Source organism: Hetaerina americana, unplaced genomic scaffold, assembly GCF_022747635.1.
Source record: "Hetaerina americana unplaced genomic scaffold, ioHetAmer1.1.p SCAF_6, whole genome shotgun sequence".
Lineage (NCBI taxonomy): Eukaryota > Metazoa > Arthropoda > Insecta > Odonata > Calopterygidae > Hetaerina > Hetaerina americana.
Window position 1 is genome coordinate 80,416,090 of NW_027287205.1, and position 18,421 is coordinate 80,434,510.

Sequence of the window (18,421 nt, forward strand, 5' to 3'; positions counted from 1 at the left end):
GAGTGGGAGGGATACAAAATTTTGTTGGCAAGACCATCTTTCCAACGGACACATTTCAAAATTTCTAACTGCTCCAAAGTATCGAGCCTTTGACCTTTTTCTTCAAAATGAATAATTTTTGTCACAAAGTCACTGTTGTGGTCACTTTCGATGAGGTGCTTTGCAAAGAGGGATGTTATGTTCTTATTATTTACACATTTGGTGTTCTTTAACTCTTTCTTTAAATTTCTGTCCTGTTTGCCCAATATACTTTGTGCTACATTCTGAGCACTTGAACTCATACACTCCACTCCTCTCGTTTTTGGGGACTTGGGTCTTTAGTGTGAGAGATCAGGTTCTTAAGGCATGAACCACTATAAAAGGCACATTAAATGTTTTCTTTAGGAAAACTTTTAATTATTTTTTGAGAAATAGTCCCAAGATATAGTATTCTCTGCCATTTGGCAGTGGGATAAATGTTCAGGGTTGTAAATGTGGCTTAAGGCTATTTTTGTAAATTTATTCCAGTAAATTTTATTAATTAGATCTTCTGAATAACCATTGTTTACTGCTAACGTTTTAATTACATTAAGTTCCTTATTTACATTGATTTTTGACATAGGGATAGCGGTTAAACGGTGGATCATTGCATGAAATGCCGAAATCTGGGTCATGTTTTTTAAAATAAAGTGTGTGGAATTACAAAGTTAATTATTTCATTTCAATATGTTATGCATATTCCATAAAGTTATGCCTGAGACAACAAATTTTGTTCTGTAAATATTTCCTCCTTAAACAATTCATTCCATCTCAAAGGACATTGACCAATTATTACTTCTGCTATTTTCATTCTCAAAGGTTTTCTCTCATTATGAATATCCTTCAAGCTTGGGAGTGAGGTTTTTCAGTGTTTCTCTTAGACATAATTTCCTCAGTATTGCTATATTTGTCCTCTGTCCTTTTTTCTCTTCATTTCTTATTTTATTTGCTAACTACAGTCTGTACTCTACTATAACTGTCAGATTCCTCATAGATTTTACTATTTTTGGCCTTATCCCAAGAGATCTACCTCGAGTTCTTTCTGGGTGGGATCTTTGTGTGGTCTCTGTTTACTTCTTGCTGTTTTTTTCCTGTATTTTGCGTTACATATATTTTCAAATGTTTTTGGGTCTCTATTTGTGTTTATGTTACTATCTACTCTTTTCTTTTATTTATTAATTTTGCATTAGTCTGAAAACAGCGCTTCAACTTTTACATCAGACTTTGAACATTGATATAACAATATGACAATTACATACACCAAAGCCCTAGGTGGAGGAAAAACCACCTAGGCAGGAATCGAACCCTTGACCTCTGGGTTAGCAGGCGAGGACGCTACACCGCCGCCACTGGGCCGACCATTAGCATGTATTTATTTTGTTAGCGTTTATTAATCTCTCTTTTTTTTAATTTTTTGTAAATGGGATAAATTTTGAAAAATTAATGAGCTGTATTAGTGATCAATAATTAACTCCATTTTGTGAGACCCAATGTATTCCTCAAATTGGAATGCTGCAGTAGACTTTTTTTTATGCTCTCCACACTTTCAACAACTATCAAAAGACATCTACAAAATACAGTTTCTCCCTTAGATATCACATTAAATCTGTGATTTATGCTTTCAGCATTGATGAAAAGTTAACTGTTATTTTTCCCGTTGCCCTCTCATATTGACACAAAGTATTGCAATGGATAGATAAACTAATCACAAGGACAGAATTTTTGTAGTAATCTGTCATCTATTTGTCTATATTTTTTTCTAAGAATTCAATGCATTTCCGTCTCTTCTCCACCACGTCCATTAATCAATGAGTTTACACATACTAACTTGGTACTAGTTGTCACATAAATCATTTTTACTGAATAAGTAATGAATATGTATACACCTATTTCTCTAAAATTTCCTGCATACCATTCCATTCCGCAAATTGAAAGCTCATTATTGGCTAATATCATTTTTGGACCATATGAACGTGATTTTCATAAATATATATATATATATATATATATATATATATATATATATATATATATATATATATATATATTTATATACATACATATATATATATATATATATATTTATTTATTTATTTATTTATTTTCCAGGTCTAATTCTAAATCCACATGCTAGCCTGAAATATTGTCTAATTCATGAACAGCTGAAATTATTATTCATTCTGGAACTACTGTGTCAACAACAATTGGTGAACACCAATGCCCATTTATACTTTGCTCACCCAATCCTTCTTGCTCAGACTTTACCCAAAGAGGCTACCGCTCATCAGTGTTGTGTGTTAATATTAAGGTAACACTGATTTTGACTAAAAAACTTCAATACAGTTCATTAGGGAATCTGAACAAGTATGGAATAACAGTAACATATTTACCTCATTAAACCTTTTCGTCATGAGCAATATATGAGAAGCTTTAGTTGTTTTATCTTGCTTCATCCAAGCTTGACCAAGGAACTCCCTGAAAAGTGTGGAATCAGTTATTAATATCATTTGTACACATTAGCATCAGTACCATTAGACAGAAAAATAATGTAACAAATATATCCAAGAAGAAACTAAATTGTTTCCTCTGGGGAATAGTCAGTTACTGAGGTACAGAGTTAGTGAAATACTTACTCGCTGCATATGGAAATAAAAATTTGATGGTCCACATAAGTCATTTGCTCAGCTATTTCCAAAGCAGAAAGTGTTTCTATATTTTCCTTACCAGGAGTCTGAAAATTAATAAAGAACCATGAAAGAAATTAAAGTTTTATTCATCTCACCTGTAAAAATAAGAGCATGCCATGCCTGAATTTAAGGAAACATTCGAAAATTAATTGGAAGATTAACATTTTCAGAATTAATGTTGGAAGACCCAAAATTTGAATATGCTCAAGTCATCACTGCAACAAGTCAATAGAAGATTAAAAAAAGGATGAACTCTATTTCATGGATAGGCTTTTGTTATTGAAGATAAGGTTCCGAGTTGGCATCTTTGATGGTGATGATCACATACTCTGCTGTAGCAGACAACAGGCAGGCTGAAGTGCCTACAGGCCTTCAGCCTGCATAGAGAGTTGGTGAGGAAACCCAAGAACAGTAGATGAACTCTAACCATCAAAGGTTGTCATCAGGAAGTAAACCTGGAATTTGGCTTTGAAAATAAACCCATGAGGAGTTCAATTGCCCTAAGGCAATGATTGATATTTTATGAACGGAAGCAAGAATTTGCCAAATAATAGGAAATTATAGTGGGTGACCATGCTATAGCTGATTAACATTGTTTTTCCACTCAATACGTAGTTCTAGAATGACTGCTGATATTTCATGTACATTGTTCTGCATTTAACACTATATAAGTACATTTTTTGACATTCCCGTCATTACATCATTCATCTAATATTTGACTGAAATGTCTCCATACAATCTTTTTTCAAACTTCCTCAGTAACTTATGATCCTCAGACTCAAGACTTCCTCAGTCTCTTGATTCATCCCATCTTAAATGGCTTTCCATTTAATTGGATTTATCCAACTCATTTTTTTTAATGCAGTAGTAGTAGTTTTGAGGGGAGGCGACCGACAGCTAAGGTCATTTGCGCCATAGGGGAAGGACAGGAAAGGATGAAGGGTGGAGAGAAACCCGGCGTCGGCATTAGCCTACTCTTTACGAAAGGCGCCAAGGGGTCCGCGGCTTAACGTCCCATCCGACGGACGGCGTACTCACTCAAAGTGCCCTCCACAAAGCACCTCAAGTAGGGATCGAGATACCTCTGAAAAATATTCAACACGAGGAGCCGGGATTTGAACCCGCGCCCTCAGGGTGGGAAGCCAGTACGTTAGCCCCCGCACCATCTCGATCCCCTTTTTTTGATGCATCTACTTGCTAATATACTCGAAGGCCTCTAATGTACTCTTAATTCTCTGCCTTTAAAAACCTCATTTCCCTCTAGTCATGGCTAGATGTACTCTTTTCTTCACATCACAACTCTGAGTTCTTGTCATAAATCTTATATCCCCACATGCATTTGGCTCCTGGCCCCTGTTGGCTCTTTTTGATAAGCTCATTTGACTCCCAAATGCTACCCAAACGTGTACGTTCATTGTTTCACCTACTCCAATTAATCCCTTCATGCATTAATGCTTAACTTAATGTAATTAATGGTTTCTGGCGTAACTTTATGGAACCGATTCATTATAAATAAATGAAAGGACTAACTTTGTAGTTAGAACTACAAAGTTAGTCCTTTCATTTACTTAACTTAATGCTTTCTTACTTATGAAGTATTTCATTACGTAGTGGCTTGTCAATTTTCTAAGATTTTATCACCCTGAAAATCTCAATTCATTCTTTGAGCATGAACCAAAAGTTGTTATTCCTGACTGATTGAAGAAGTAAATCTTTATCACGAGTGTATCTATTTCAGTCTCTTAGAAAACACTTTTCTAAATGTATAAATTTTGTTATATGCATTTTTTACGGTTGCAACCATTATATTATGATATTCTGCAATGATAATCAACTTTATGAGAGATAGTACCAATTATTAATATAATTCGATATCATCCAGGAGGACTATTCTGTAACTAGAGCCATTCATTCTTAAATAATTCAGGTACGTACCACTATGCAGACTATATACTATGTGAAATAAGTACCCAGATAACTGAGTGAAATTTTCAACAAGGCTGAATGGAATGAACATACTATTATTAATGATAGTCTACTGTTCAGGGTAGCTTCTTAGCTTCAATAAAAATACACACCCTGACATTTAACCTTAAAATAGACCCCTATTCATCTCCATACTCTTCCTTCCTTCCTTCATTCTGTCCAACATCCCTATCTTATCTCTGCCCCTTCCTCGTTTGCCGAGCATTTACCCTTTATCAGTCTTCAATATCCCACTGCTGATCAATATGCTTTTCATCCATTTTTCTATATCCTTATGATTTATCCCTACAATCCTCTCTCCTCCCCCACCATACCCACCACCTCATTTGTTTCCCTTTCTCTCATACTCTACTTGTTGCACTCTGATTTGCCCTCCATATAACAAACATACAGATTTTAAAATTATATAGAGAAAGCTAAATAATATATTGACAAAATGCATGAAGGCCATTTTTTTAAACATTTGTAGGCATAGTTAACTTTACAAACATGAAGATATGTGCAGACTAGCTTGTGTTAAGACTAATTTGAAACCCAAAGGTATAAGTTCTAAGTAAAACTGCTATACACAAACAAATACTAACCATTGGTGGAGCAAGTAAGACATCCAGATCCACTTTGGCATGTTCTGGTTCCTCTTTAGTGATAAGTCGGAGCAATTGTGATGCTGCCTTATGTTCTGCTGGCAGGAGGTTTGGGCTATAGATTATGTCATCCAAGAATTCTATGGTTAAGTTCTTCAAACGTTGGTCCATTTCAAAATCCTGTAAAAAAATAAACAAGATATGGTAAGGTATACCTTAAGATTCAAAGCTTGACCCTAAGTGAATTATGTATGTACTTCCTAAGGAATTCATGAGTAGAGGCAGGTTTGAGATTGTAGAGCAACTTCATTTCCAGAATGCTCAATGTAATGCACATTAAGTTACTGTTGCGGCATCTCCCGCAGTTTCTTTGGAAACGCTCAATGTACTTTAATTAGTTACTAAGTTTAGGCTTGTTGGAATAAGGGCAGTTAGGAATGTTATAAGAAATGGAATACTAAAATTGAAAAGAAATGTCAAGTGTTGTTCAAATGACGATATTTTCATTAGCACTTTGCAAAAATAGATATAAAAAATGGACATAGTCACAGTATCAAAGGGAAAGACTCTTTTTACAATTCACAAAAGTTGTGATCACCTTAATTGTCGGGGAGTACTTTTTAGGAAGTGATTGACAAAAAAAAACCATTCTAATAGGTCTAGAGCTAAAAAAGTGACAGTAAAATTTCCTCCTGATTAATTATAAGTGTAATGATTTCACATGATGTAGATCTGTCATGAGGTCTGCTACTGTGATCATTCATGACTACAATGATATTATTAATGAAGATAATGAAATACACTTTTTAAAGAGATGGTAATATGCTTAGTCTTTATGACTACCATTTTACCATGGTAGAAAAGATTAAAAAGCTTTACTATTTTTTTCATATAAACTTAAATGCTATATATGCTAAACGTAATCACTTTAGTAATGCTAAAAACCTAGGAAAAATAAGTACTAATATCAATGCTGTGGTGTAAAAATATATTATGCATTTTGTTATATCTAACTTATATTATTATGACAGTACATCTTTGATGATAGAAAAAGATAGTCCTATGTATGCTGTATGAACATGATATTAAGGAGTAAGATCATTGCATACATCATTTATGATTCAAAGAATTATCCTCGGTTGCAAAAGTTTTCCGTTGTGAGTGGGTCAACTTCTCAGAATGCATAATGGCCGAACCTTAAGGGAAAATGCCACAGTTTACTGCATGACAAATATCCCACAAGCACTATTGATCTGTGGTTTGATTTAATGAATATAATGCTCATAATTAGCTTTTACTTATTTGGTGTTGAACAACTGGTAGTTTATTTTTGCAAAATAGAATAACAATGGAATTGAACAATTTGGATTTTCTCATTGTCACATTTTGTGATCCAATTTTCTAATATGATCTAACTGGACCAGAAAAGTCACTTAGGAGCTGAGGATCCTCCTGATCCTGTTCTCCATCAGATGATGCAAAGGAAACTATTTAATATGCATGAGGAAAATAAAAGGCATTGCACAGGATGAGTTATCTGGAAATAAGGAATAACAGAGGGATATGTAATTGAATACATAACAGAGGGACTTAGGAAAGGAACGATTTCTCCTCTTGGCCATTTCCCCAGAATCATTGAAGGAGCAGTGAAAATTCAGACACGATATTATTCTTATGCAATCATTGTGTTGTTTTTACCTGTGCGTGCTTGGATACCCAATGCCTAAGGACATTCAGTACTCTCATTGTTGCTGCTGTTGACATCACAGATTCTTTTCTCCGGTTCCTATCCCTGCAACTCCCTCTGAGCCCTCCGATTGATTCCCCGCCAACACTGCATCTTCCCCCTCCCGCTGCAACTTTGGAGCTTGAGCTTCCCACACCTGACAGGAGATTTGCTATCACCCCCACATTCCCTCCTGTGCCAGAACCAACTCCCACATCTCTTGGGTTACTTGATGCTGACGTGGCAATTGCAAAGGCAGCGGCTGCTGATGACGTACTACTCCTATGGAATTCAAAAGGGGAAAGAATTTTTCGTCGATTTACTTAAGTCACTGTATTAGCATGAATTCAAATAGTCATAAAAAAAGCACCCATCCAAATCAGGTGAATATGGCCTTCATGTGATGAATATTGAATTTTGGCACCCCATTGTGAATTTTGTGGTTCTAAATTTAATGAGCAAATGAGTATTCCAAATCAACTGAACTCTATAACAGCTCCTAAAACACCAAGCTTTGCATTTGAAAATTATCACAAAATTTCAATATCCATGAATAACCTTATGTGAACCATCCTCCAAGAATAAATATTTCACAACATTTAACCATTCAACCAACCTATCTGGAGATTACTCTTCATAGAACCTTGTCATAGGATAATTAAAGCAAATTTTTTCGAGATTGATATTTTTGTGTTAGAGTCGTATTTTTCAGCATATATGGACAAGGGTGCTGATAAGTCCTAACTGAATAAGGAAATTAACGATAAAATAGCTTTTGAGCCTAATTTCTCACACATGACGATTGGGATAAAATAGCTGTCATGTATGTATTTGGCTATAGGTCACACATTTCCCAGATAGAACATACTCTTGATAATCCATTTTATCTGTAGCATACTTGTGCATTGAAAGCAAATCTACCCTTTCAAAGCAAAATAAATGGAGACATTTTTTCCCAATTCTTCTCATTTTACATGCTAAAAATGAGTCATATTCCTGTATGCAGGTTTATTTAATTGAATTTCATAAATTAAATTTATTATAAAAATAATGTTTTTAAGTAGGTGAGATTTAAAAAGAAGTTTACTGACATTAAGCAATCAAATACCATTGGCCGTTGCTGTGAAAATTTAATCAAGAAAGTGAGACAAATTTTACAGCTACAGAAAATTATAAAATGGTGAAAACGAAATTATAGTTCTGAATAATCTGGTAAACTGTGAAAATAAGCTCATGACCAATATGCTGCTACCTACAGTGGGTTGGTTTGTAATGAATTAAAACATGCATTTGTTTGAGGCATAATGGTATGCTGCTTGTTATGCATTATATAACAAATTGCTAAAAAATGTCCTTATTCATTTATTTTAACTTTTAATAATGGAAGGTTAAACATTTCATTCAAGCATTTATTCCTGAGTGATATTTTCTATAAAAAAGTTTTCATAAGATTATTAGGTATTAAAGGAGTAAAATTTCTACGACTATTTTACCGTGAAATCACTTTGGATGATTATTTATTTTGAAATCAACGCTGCAGGATTGTTTTTTAGCTTGTGAAATTCTATTGTTATTCAAAAGAAATATCCCAAAAAAGGTAGGAGAGATACAAGAATAATTTTTTGTGGGATGTAAAAAAAGTTTTGGAAAATTATTTTTTCCACATGGAGTTCACATCTATCAGCATCTAGTTAACATCAAAAATATTATCCCTGATTTATGCAACACCACATTACAGTTGTGTTGGTTTAATCATATAATTGTCAGGAGGAAACCTCCACTGTTCTAGACATTTTTTGGTCCCCTCAAATGGATCCGGTGAGAATCATGAATTAACAAACTAGAAGTACCCACGAGTGTTTGGACTATTTTTTAACACATAGCTGTTTCTTGAGTTCTTCACTTCAGTTTTATTAATTTAAAAAGTGTTGATAATTTTGTCAAAAATTTTCTTAGTTTTATCTGTAACATTTTTTTAATGATGTAGCAAGAGAATCATAATTTTTCAGTGGTGTCAATGATTTAAATGGAAATTTTGTTACACATGCTTTCTTTTTAGTTACGGAATTAGGAAGAAACATTAACATTAGAATAATTAATTTATATCTCAAAGAGGGAATAATGTAATAAATTACAAGATTTTATTGTAATTGATTAAAATGAAAAGTTCATTCTGATAAAATTTTTCCCACACCATGATGTAACAAGGCCCTATCATTTCAGAAAGCAGTCATTACCTGTAGAATATTGGCAGAGAATTAACAATTTCTGACTAAGAAAGAGGAAAAACCTAGGATAGTTTGAGGAACAAAGGGGAAAGACCATGAAACAGCTTTTACAGGGAACAGCATTTATTAGCTGGGGTGCCAATACTTGCTTGCTATGACTCAATACTGAAACCATTTAGGTATTCTTTGACTATTAGTTCTAGAAAGGCATTTTGGAAAATTCATTTAAATCAAGAAATCATGTATGCATCTCAGCGAATGGGTATTTTAATGATGGAAAATATGAAAATGCTTATTTTTACCATCACCAAAACATTTATTTGAAAAATATTTTAGTTAATTTAAAACTTAGAGATGTTTTTATTATTATTAAGGCTATGAAAATTATTTAGGCATAAAGTTTCAACTATGAAATGGCATTTTGAGTAATGCTTTCCTGTTTATATTGGTATGATTAAACAAAGCTCATTACGATATTAAGAAAGTAAATATGTGGACAAAATCTTTTGAATTTTATTTGTATATTCTTTTTTCCTTATAAGATGTTCATAGAAACAATACCCTTGCACATTTGAAGCAAAAATTGACAGTTACAGGAAAAATAAAAAAATATGGGCATTATTTTAATAAAGTAATGAAAAAAGGGCAGTTGGTAGTTAATACAATCAAGGGGGCAGGGATATGTGAGTTTGGTACTGTAATAAAATAATAATTGATGGTTTGGCATTAAATTTTACTTCAGTGACTTAGGATGGATTTCTGTAAAACAAATTGCATTGAATTTACCACTTATGTTTACTTAGCCACCGTAAGAATGAAAACCTTTAGAGTCAAAACCTTGGTGAGATTTTTAATAAAAGGCAATTTAAAATAGACTGAAAATCTGAATTAATGGAATTTGATGAAATAGGTGCTTACAAGATATAATCATATTCATGCATATGAGAAATTATAGAACAAATGATGTTTGAAGAAAGAAAACTTGAGATCTTCACAAATACATTATTCATTTTATTTTTCTACAAATATCTAGTGTGCTAATATGGCAGGATGTTCAGAAAAGCCAATTATTCTAATACAGATGGAAGGAAAAACTAGTTTAGAGGAATGCTGATGACTAAAATAGAAGGAAGAGTATTTAATCGTTTGATGACCATAATATACCATGACCATAATATCTCAGTGCCACCGAACTCTAACAATCAGTGGCTTGCTTACTCTATCAAGCAACCAAATTACAGCTTGCAATGTAATTATACCTATGAGAATAAATCATTGAAGCATTTATAAGCAGATGACATTCAAATAAGCTTTAGAAATACAAGGTTACGCAATTCATGAAAAGTAATTTAGTTTTATGGGTGAAACAATATGTCAAAGGAAGGGGAAAACTATTGATTCTTGCAGATCCATGCATGTTTGAGAACAAACACAGAAGTGGTGCCAATGAAGATAACCCTGCAGCTCTCTTAATAAGGACAGGAGTCTATAAAAAGAAGTGTTGGAATATCTATAGAATATATGCACTCATGAGAGGAAAAACTATGCAAGTAGCTAGCCAAAGTCTATGTATTTCATTACGTATTTTCTGCATTATTTACTCACCAAAGTGGATCATGTCCAATGCTGATTAAATCAAGGAAAATCAAGTAAAAATATTATATTTTCCCTTGAAGAAGTTTAGAAGTGCTAACACAATAAATAGGTAACATCGATGAATGAAATACACCCATGCACTTGAAAGTATGTACGATAGATCATGCCAAATATGGAAAAAATTTGGATTGATCTTAAATTTCTCATGATATTGATGAATATGATAATAACTGATGAACAGAGAGTTATCTAAGAGCTTTGACACAAATAATCATAGGACTAGCTGATATGTGAAAGGATATTTGTGCTCATATTGGAAAACATTTGTAAAAGCTTTCTATGAACCATGAAAACACATGAATTCAACAGTTTTACTTAAAACAATGAATATGGGCATGAGCTATTAATGACAGAATGTAGACTTTATGCATAAAAAAGCCCAATTTTCAAAGAGAGTAATAAAGTCGATTTAAATTAAACACCAAAACATGTCTTCCTCTTTTCTCTACATTTAATAATGGCATGCATAACCACAGGCCATAACTCACCTTCTTTGTGACTGCCTGAAGGATGTGATCACAACTCCTGCTTTGCTTGAATTTTGAGGTGAATCATGCTGAAAACTTGGCCTCTGAGAAACACTTGTTCCAGTAAATTCAGAATCAGCACCTACTGACCGTCGTGTGGTGTAGTAACTCTGGTGGTAAAAACATTGCAATTAGAAGCAAATCAGGTAAAAAAATAAATAAGTTTGAATTCATGGTAATAGATTTTTATATGGGGTGATTTTGCAAGGGGTTTCTAAAATCGGTGTTCTTGGTGTCACCAAGATATTTTCTGACGTATTTGCTATTTTGTCAAATAGTCTATGTGCATGAATAATGAATATCATATTAGTACACAGTATAGTCCTAGAGAAAATTTGAGACAATATAATTTTCCAAAGAAAAGAAATGTTACCTTTTTCAGCAATATAAAATCTGTCGGTAAACAATCCATGGAAGGGGTAAAACCTACTAGAATAACTACATTAAGTGCATTTATGTCTGTAAATGAATGGAGATCAGCTTTGTAATTTTAGCATGGATTAATTCTATTAAAGCATATAATGTAACCAGATATACTATAGTATTATACCAATTCCTCATCATGTAGGAAGGCGGGAGAAAGGATATTTTTCGTACTGCATTCTCCAAATGGTCCATTGATAGCTCTAAAAAGGATGACGCATGTGTCATCAATATATATGAAAAAATACCATCAACTGGTATTATTTCTCGCGAGAGAAAGGTGTCTTGGCATTCAAGATTGAAGAATTGCTTAAGATATTGGAAAACTATTCCACATGAGCAGGGCAAATCAAATTAGAAAGTTGTCCGATACAGAGTGATCATATATTTTCAAAATTTATACAATTTATCATACAAACATTCAATTTTGTTACATAAATGTATAATGTATGCTGTGGAAAATTCATTATTTTGCTCCAATATTTCATCCATGGCAGCCATTGCAAATCGAAACATATTCATTTGGCCTACCCAGTCTCCAGTGATGAAAAATGCATTCCTCATTGAGGAATTGGCAAAAGTCGCAAAGGGATAGGTCTGGACTATAGGAAGGATGAGGTTCACACTTCTCATATATTATCCTGAGATAATTGCAATTTGACTGTGAGTTCCATGAAATCTCTACACACAAATATGAGTCACCTGCATTTTTTCCATTACTGACATGTGGATGTCACCCATTGAAATTTTTTGATATTTCTGACAGTAATCAACAGTATTTGACCATGTTCTCTCATAATGACAGCAGAAGGATTAATATTTACTAATGCATTGATTAGGGGTCCAGGTCCATCTTCCTTGTTCCTCCCTTCTTTAAACAATTTAAACCATCTTCTAACTGTGCTCTAGGGAAGGACATATTCTCCACAAGCCCTGCCTAAGCCTTTCCTTAAAAAGTATTTCCTAAGTCTTGGATGGCGATTTGTTTAGGTGAAAGAAAATTTCAATGCTTAATTGCTCTTGCCTTAGTGGACACAGCCTAGACAACTATCAATGAAACATTTCCTTGCCTTTCTCAACAAAATACACAAATTGACATCTGACGCAAAAGAAAGTTCTTCTTCAAGTATGCATACTTCTTTCCTTCCATCCAGTATGCATATCCTGTTCCTTACCCTTCCTTCTTTGTCTAGCATTCTCCCATCTATCACTCTCTTCCCCATCCCACTGCTGATTAAAATGCTCTGCATCCACCTTTCCTGCCTCCTTTGGATCTATATCTACAATCCCTTCTCATCCCTCACCTTGCCAAGCACTTTCAATGTAATGAAAAGTTAATTTTTTTATGAATTAAAAAAATTATGATGATTTCTTATTGAATGTATTTAATATGTATACACAGCCAGATAACTCTAGAAATACTCAAATTTAATAGCTCAAAGTATTTCTGATCAGCTATACAAGTGCTCTCGGACACTAACTGCCAAAGACAAGCATGATGAAACTAAACTTTTCCAGGTTGTGGTCATATTTCCAGAAATTAGTCCTCTTCTGAAATTCTGAAAGAAGAGGCTAACTTATCCCAAAAGGCACAGAAACCTAAGGCCTATCTATCAAACTAGCAATGGAGAATTCAGAGATTGGAATGTGTACATTCATCTAGCGCTTAATAAACTGGAGCACCAGAAAAGACCCTAGGCAGAGCAAATACTACATGGTAGGACCAACATGTAATCTTTTTGCAGGTATTAAAAATTTATATAACTTCATTCACATAGAGTGAAGTATGCCAAGCCTCTATGATTCTGATGACTATTCTTGGCATTAGAAATATATTTAAGATTTTATAGGTAAATAAAAAGCAGTGTTCACATACATACTGATATACGAGAAGTACTCATATGCCAGAGAGTTTTTAAAGATGTTTCAACCTTGAAAATTGAACAGTTCATACCTGAATAACAGCAGATGCTAAATTGGTAGAAGTTGTAATGGAAGCAGATCGAGAGCCAGCTCTATCAATTGGTGGTACATCACATACATCTTCTGAGTCTTGTTCCATAACCAATTCAGCTCTTTCAGGCTTGGTGATGGTTCCCTAAAAATGTTCAGGATAAAACATATTTTATCTTGGTATGGTAACATGATAGTAAAATATTAACTTAATAATATTTTAGCATCAATATACCAGCCTAGGTAGACTATTGATGGTTAATGGACTGGATCAATACCTACTATACTTCTAAGACCCTATGAATATGGCCCTGAATATTACAACAGTTTAGATTAAACCATTTTACAACTCCATACTTCCTACCTTTCTTCATGTGATCCAAATTGCCTATTTTACCAATGCATTCTCTCCAATGTTAAATGGAATGTGAGACGTTAAAGAAAAATGAACTGCTCTATACTAACTAGTGATATGCATGGACATAATACTATAAAATGAATAACTGATTGTGGCGTAGCCTGAAGCTACTCAAATTGTTCTTAATGCTAGCATGACAACACAGGCAAAGTTATATCTGAAATTGTTCATCAAGTGCCGCAAAGCCTCTCTCAAAATCTATTTCACCAGCAGGTGTTTGAAATTAGCCTGAAGCTACTCAATTTGTTGATAATACAAGAGGTGCTGATGATATAAATTACAGATATGTGAGAACTAAAGCTTTAAAAGGTAGAATCAAAGCAATGGGAATAAAATTATTCAACAATTTACCTCAATCATTTCAATAAATTGTAAGTGTTGGTTGTTTTAAAGTGAAACATAGGGAATATCTGCAAAAAGAAGAAGTTCTGTTCTGTGAAAGAATATTGAAATACTCAATAGTACGACATGGTGCACATCTGTACATATTTCTCTGTAGGCTGATATAATTTTTTCACATATTTCTGTGTAGTTTGTTGTAATTTTATTTACATGTAGTTTTTGATTTCTCAAATATTGATATGCCTTATATAATGTGAAATTGATCTCTAGTTGTATTGCATCCTTATCACTGGGAGACAAAACAATAATAATAACTTTGTTCACTCAGAAGTTGAGATCTCATGATGAATGTGTGCTAATTTCTGTGAATTAATATCTTTAGTTTCTAGTTTATTTCTTGATGATTACCACCCATTGAAGAAGAGTGTGATCCCAAAAAATAAATAGGAAATCTATATTGATAACCAACTGGTCTCGGGTACACAGAAGAAGATCATATTGACATTATGAATCATTGCGACATTTCAAGTATATAGTATTTTATACCCTTTAAGTTATCAAATATTAACTGCCTGTTTTTAGCTAATGAACAATATGTACATGGCCCTAGATAAAGACCTCTTCAACATTGGAACACTTTATGACTTGAAAACAGGTTTTGACACCATTAATCATACAATACCCATTCAAAATTTAACCCTTTTCCTGTTGCCAAAGTGCCTAGCACATTTGCAGGGTAGGCTGCTGTGAACGTGCCTTTACACACTCTCTGTGGTTCGCTATCATACAATGAAATGTTACCAAAATCATGTTCTTCAAAATAAATTAATAAAAGTTTTCTGTTTGGTAAACAGTACATCTAGATATTTTTTAAATATTCTATGTTTTTTTTATTTAGATTATTTTATTATTTTGGGAGTAATAAAGGGTATAGAGACTCTATACCCTTCATTATCATAGCATGTGAGATGTAGGATTCTAGAGAGTGAACTGCAGGGAAAGCGTAAAATAGGCTTAATCCTAATGAAATTTCTAGATTGGGGGAAATCATACCTTGTGGACAGACAGCAAAGTCCCATGGTACATAATTACACCTCCAAGTCTAAGCAAGGGATTATTTCTGTTCATAATTTTGATGAATGATCTCCCAATTATTCATTAAGACCTGTACTACATGTAGATGATACATCATATTTAGTAAGTTCCCCATCTGAGAACCAATTAACCTCTGATATCAGAATCTAATCGCAAAAATGGCTTGGTGATATCTTCTAATAATATATTATTAAATAAAAGTAAAATATACTGCCAGTTCCATGAAAAAGCTAGAAGTATGTCACACTGAATTCTTAATTTTATGGTCTAAAGCTACGTCAGGATCTGAATGGGAAATTCCACAAAGAGGTAACAAAAAATGTAATTAGGCATTTTCATGTTTCATCATCTTCAAAATATTTTCCGTCAAGATGTTTTACACATGTTGTGTTTTACTTGAGTGCTAATCCATTTAGTGTACTTATGCATTTAATTATTGGAATTGTTTTTATTTGAATGTTGCTTTAACTATGAAATGCTTTTGGTCAGAGCTTAAATCAGAGAAGAAAATAAAGATCATTATGAGTATTATCATGAAACAAAATGAGAAAAAATTTCATTAGTTCTCTTTGATTGATCTTTCATAACCTATTCAAACTCCTTAACCCACAGCTATCAATTTTAGGTTTCCATACACACATCAATTCATTAATCTATGATAATATATTTGTATAAATGCTCACATTTATGCCATGCTTGCATTCTATTTTTTCACTCAGGTGTTATGATTGCCAAAGGAACTTCATTTCTTAATATTAAAATATAACCATAAATGTTGATGGTAGCACTTTGCTATTCTAAAAAATACATAAGTCCAACAATTTTTCAGGTTAGTAAACCCAAGCAGCCAGCATTAATGAAACCAGGCACCAGTTTCTGTAATTTAATCAAAGCATTGGGTAGCATTACTACTGCTTGCATGGATTTAAGTTTGGAATGAAGTAAATAAAATGTCTTGTTACTTACAGCAATTGTCCTTATGACTGTTACTTTAGCTTTAGGTGTTTCTACTGCTGGTGAAGTAGTTTTCTCTGCTTTTTCTTGTGAATCTGGTTTGTCAGAGGTTTCCTCACTTTTTTGTTGTGATTCAGTCTCTTTTGAAGGATTATCTGTATCTTGAGCATTCACTTCATTGTTGGAACCAACAAGTGTGACACTACTCAAATTACTTGGAGATGATGGAGCACTTATGGTTGTATCTATTGATTTTGAAGAAAATTGGATAAATATTAAAGGAAAATGATATTTTTCAGATTTTTCCACTTCATTTACAAGTGCATAATTAAACCGAAACGTCAGTATGCAATGTCTTATAAATTGGCATAAAACACTCCACTCATAGCAATATTAATTTTATAAGACCTTGATTTTATATAAGATCTTGATAGATCCTATTGAAAAGAACAATTCACCAATGAAGTTGATCAGCACAAAACTTCATCAATTGAGGTAAATATGATAATAAATGAATTAGTGTCAGCTTAATCTATCATCCTTAATCGTAGTGATGGCAACTTCTATTCTGCAAAAATATTAAATAGAATCACAGAAGCTAACAAAATGTAATTAATTATAAATATTTATCTTCAGTGAGGATTAAAGATTTCTAAGGAGTTTTATGTAAAATAATGCATCCCCAGTTGCCCCAGTCTATTTGCCAGTGTACAGAAAAACAAATCTCAGAATAACATCATTCTAAGTCAAACCTGTAAGTGTCTCAGCACTGGAAGAAACAGCTATTGTGGTCTTTGGTATTGTAAGGAGATGCCGTGTGTCCTCTGCCTCAGCACCTGTACTGACCCTAAGAGTAACACTCTTCCGATGAGTTGTTGAGGGAGATGGCATGGGAGAGCCGGAAGGGGATGCATGGTATCCAACTATCATCGGACCCTCCCGAATCTGTTGCAATCCCAATTCCCGTTGCTCTTCTTCAACTATAAAAATATTACAAGACAGTTTTAAATTTTCAGCCAGAAATCATTTCAAAATCCAAATAATGAAAGCAATCATTGAAATGTTTTGTGCCAAAAAAGAGATTAAAAAAAATGAATATTTTAACTATGGTGCATACAGCAATAAAGGATGATCAACATTCCCAAGAATTGGTATTTATCATGTATTAATGTGAATAGATAAAAAATATGTGAATTCATTAATAAAATAATATTTATATTGTATAACTTGTATTGTCTCGAAATTCCATACTCATTATTTGAGCTCTAACCACATTGGTGCCTAAAAATTGGGAAGCAGAAAAACTGCAGTAGCTTGAGTCATTTTAGTCATCTATTTAAGACAATGGAAACTTGGTCAACTCGCATTTACTGAAGTGGTAGAACTGTACAGGTGGATCCCTTGGTTTCGAATCTCTGAAATGACAACTGATATGACATCTTCACACACATAGTAGTTCCACTGCTATGGTTAAGCTTCTTGAACAATACTTACAAGGATATTTAAAACAGGTTGTTACTTCAGCCATAGGTACACACAATAAAATAATTATCATGAAAATATTCTCTAGAAATTGAGGCATGAAGTTTTTTAAATATTTGATTTTACATGATTTAGCAAAATATGTTTATCATATTCCAGTAGATGAAGATTTTAGATATTTAAAAGATAATTTAACTTAATTTTAGATAAATATTTAAAATATTTTTATCATGTTCTAGGGGATATGGAAGTAAAACTTATGAGAGCATTTATTTATTATCATCTATATTATAGGCATGTAGAAGCAGAAAATCATGTGCTTTGCTTATGCTTAAAATAAGA

The 18,421-nt window shown here is 33.2% G+C and overlaps 1 protein-coding gene across 3 annotated transcripts in view; it reads right to left on the reverse strand.

The window, feature by feature from the left end:
• Window positions 1-18,421, reverse strand: part of LOC139694977 (ras-specific guanine nucleotide-releasing factor 1-like) — a 612,331-nt gene that overhangs the window by 10,508 nt on the left and 583,402 nt on the right. For 2 of the 3 annotated variants that reach the window (XM_071593533.1, XM_071593531.1), the window contains 9 exons: window positions 17,350-17,577; window positions 16,610-16,842; window positions 13,790-13,933; window positions 11,374-11,522; window positions 10,835-10,855; window positions 6,974-7,283; window positions 5,276-5,455; window positions 2,652-2,749; window positions 2,409-2,493 (listed from right to left, as the gene is read on the reverse strand). In XM_071593533.1, coding sequence (XP_071449634.1) covers window positions 2,409-2,493; window positions 2,652-2,749; window positions 5,276-5,455; window positions 6,974-7,283; window positions 10,835-10,855; window positions 11,374-11,522; window positions 13,790-13,933; window positions 16,610-16,842; window positions 17,350-17,577 — 1,448 coding nt within the window. The remainder of the gene's footprint in view (window positions 1-2,408; window positions 2,494-2,651; window positions 2,750-5,275; window positions 5,456-6,973; window positions 7,284-10,834; window positions 10,856-11,373; window positions 11,523-13,789; window positions 13,934-16,609; window positions 16,843-17,349; window positions 17,578-18,421) is intronic. The other variant, XM_071593532.1, reaches the window with a different exon arrangement.